General features: G+C 30.5%; 1 protein-coding gene across 1 annotated transcript; it reads right to left on the minus strand.

Annotated features, from left to right (window-relative positions):
• Nucleotides 1–869: 869 nt before the first annotated feature.
• On the minus strand, nt 870–1,481 carry LOC142181882 (uncharacterized). Its single transcript, XM_075255522.1, has 2 exons — nt 1,098–1,481; nt 870–911 (listed from the first exon to the last, which is right to left on the minus strand). The coding sequence occupies exons 1-2, from the start codon at nt 1,479–1,481 to the stop codon at nt 870–872; spliced, it is 426 nt and encodes a 141-aa protein (XP_075111623.1).
• Nucleotides 1,482–2,141: the final 660 nt, after the last annotated feature.

Raw genomic sequence — 2,141 nt, forward strand, 5'->3', positions numbered from 1 at the left:
TATCACATACTAATTATCAGTTAGTTTTATGATGTCTGTGCGGTCAAATTTGAGTATCCTATTCCTAATCATGCAAATATTAATAATTATACTTAAGTTAGAAAAGTATATCTATAGAGAGTTAATACATTGGTGATCGTGATATGGATTTAATTGTATAATAATCGTATTCTTTTTATAATATCAGTAAATTATAACCTGTGATAGTTATTAGGTTCTACTTTTAATATATTTACTATGTTTATAAAGAGATTACATACGTACAATTATCTTATAAGGTACATGGTTGTGTAAACTTTCTACACCAGTATAGAACTTAAACTCAATATGATAATGATATAAATGGCACAATGAAATCTGTTGACATTACATATCATTTTAACAAAATATATAGTAAATTATTCTCTTTAAATTTGATTAAACCAAACTTACTATGAATTGATCTATATTAAAGAAAATTATGGATAAAAATATTAATATATTTATTTTACTTCACTTTGATATATATATATATATATATATATATATATATATATATATATATATATATATATATATATATATATATATATATATATATATATATATATATATATATATATATATATATATATATATATATATATATATATATATATATATATATATATATATATATATATAGGGCACTAGTATTACCCATAGTTGCCAAATAGTTACAAACATTGTTTGACATACTCCTATTACCATTACAAACTCCATGCTTGTCTTTGGTCACTTCATACTCAATAAAACGGGGTGGACAGGCATGGTAAAAACACTTAGACGTTGATACATTTTTGGTAGCTTGCTTGGCTAGTAGATGAGACACCATATTGCCTTCTCTAAAATTATGCTTCAGTAGCGGGATCTTCAATTGGTGCATTAGTCATCTGCATTGACAAACAATATTAGAATAATTAGAGTTATTCTCGTAAATTAGTTTGATAACCTCAGTGTAATCAGTCAATTTCCATCATGATGAAGTTCATGTTCCTAGCAATTTTTAGCCCTTCTAGTAAGGCCAACAGCTCTGCATGGATGGGGGAAATCGCCTGGCATGATTTGTGGTAGCCTACAATCCAATCTCCTTTGCTATTACGAAATGCTCCTCCAAGCCCTGCCCTTTTACTCTTACTGGAGAATGCACCATCATAGTTTAATTTAATCACATCTTTATTAGGCTTAATCCAACTAATCTCAACATTGATGGTTTTTTCCACGAATGGATTTCTTTCAGTGGAGAAGGTGAATTCCCATGCTGCATGGATAACCTTTCTTATATCAAGGTAGTTATCCAGGTTATTGATGTTATTATGGTTCCTGTTTTTCCATAGTTCCCATATGCAATAGGGTAATAGAGTAGTCCACTTCATATATAATTTACAATTATTAATGAAAATATCCCTCAATTTAATAAGCCAATATTTGTCATTCCCAATATCCAAAGATGGAAGGCCCATATTATTCCAGAGATGATTTGAAATAGAACAATTAGTAAAGATGTGTTGTATATCCTCAATTCTGGCTTTACAGATTGGACAAGTAGAATCAATATTGATACCTATTTTAGCTAGGTAAGCTCGACAAGAAATATGGTTGAGCATGCATTGCCATAGAAAGAACTTTAATTTAGCAGGGCATTGGAGTTCCCAGATCCACTTAAATGGCCTTGAGATAGTACTATTTTCAGCGAGGAGTTCATGGCACAATTTAGTGGAAAAACAACCCAATGTGTTAAGATGCCAACTTAATTTGTCGGAATTAGAACCCTTGCCAGGGACATGAGTAATGTGTATATTGTTGAGGATATTGTCGGGTAGCTCAAAGGAGATAGCTTTACTATTCCATTCCTTGTTATGAATGAGGCTTTTAATAGAAAGTGTTTGATCACTTCTATTTAGGGGTCCCTCTATTAAACTTCTTAGGGGCTTAGAATTATAAATCCTATTGCCATTCCAAATGTTAATTTTGGAATTGATACAAGGATGCCAAAGGATACCCTTATTGCATATTTCCAACCTTGCAAGATTGATTTCCAAATGAAGGAGGTGTTATTAATAACTTTTCTTGTACCGTATTTGGCTAAAATTATTTGTTCCCAGGGGGAAGAAGTGTTTTTA

This window comes from Nicotiana tabacum, chromosome 6, assembly GCF_000715075.1.
Source record: "Nicotiana tabacum cultivar K326 chromosome 6, ASM71507v2, whole genome shotgun sequence".
Taxonomy (NCBI): Eukaryota; Viridiplantae; Streptophyta; class Magnoliopsida; order Solanales; family Solanaceae; genus Nicotiana; species Nicotiana tabacum.

Excerpts from the sequence above, each read along its gene's own strand:
- LOC142181882 (XM_075255522.1), bottom strand. The coding sequence starts at position 1,481 with ATGGGCCTTCCATCTTTGGATATTGGGAATGACAAATATTGGCTTATT. Across the intron at positions 912-1,097 it reads ATAGCAAAGGAGATTGGATT|ATGACTAATGCACCAATTGA; the intron begins GTAGGCTACCAC and ends TTGTCAATGCAG.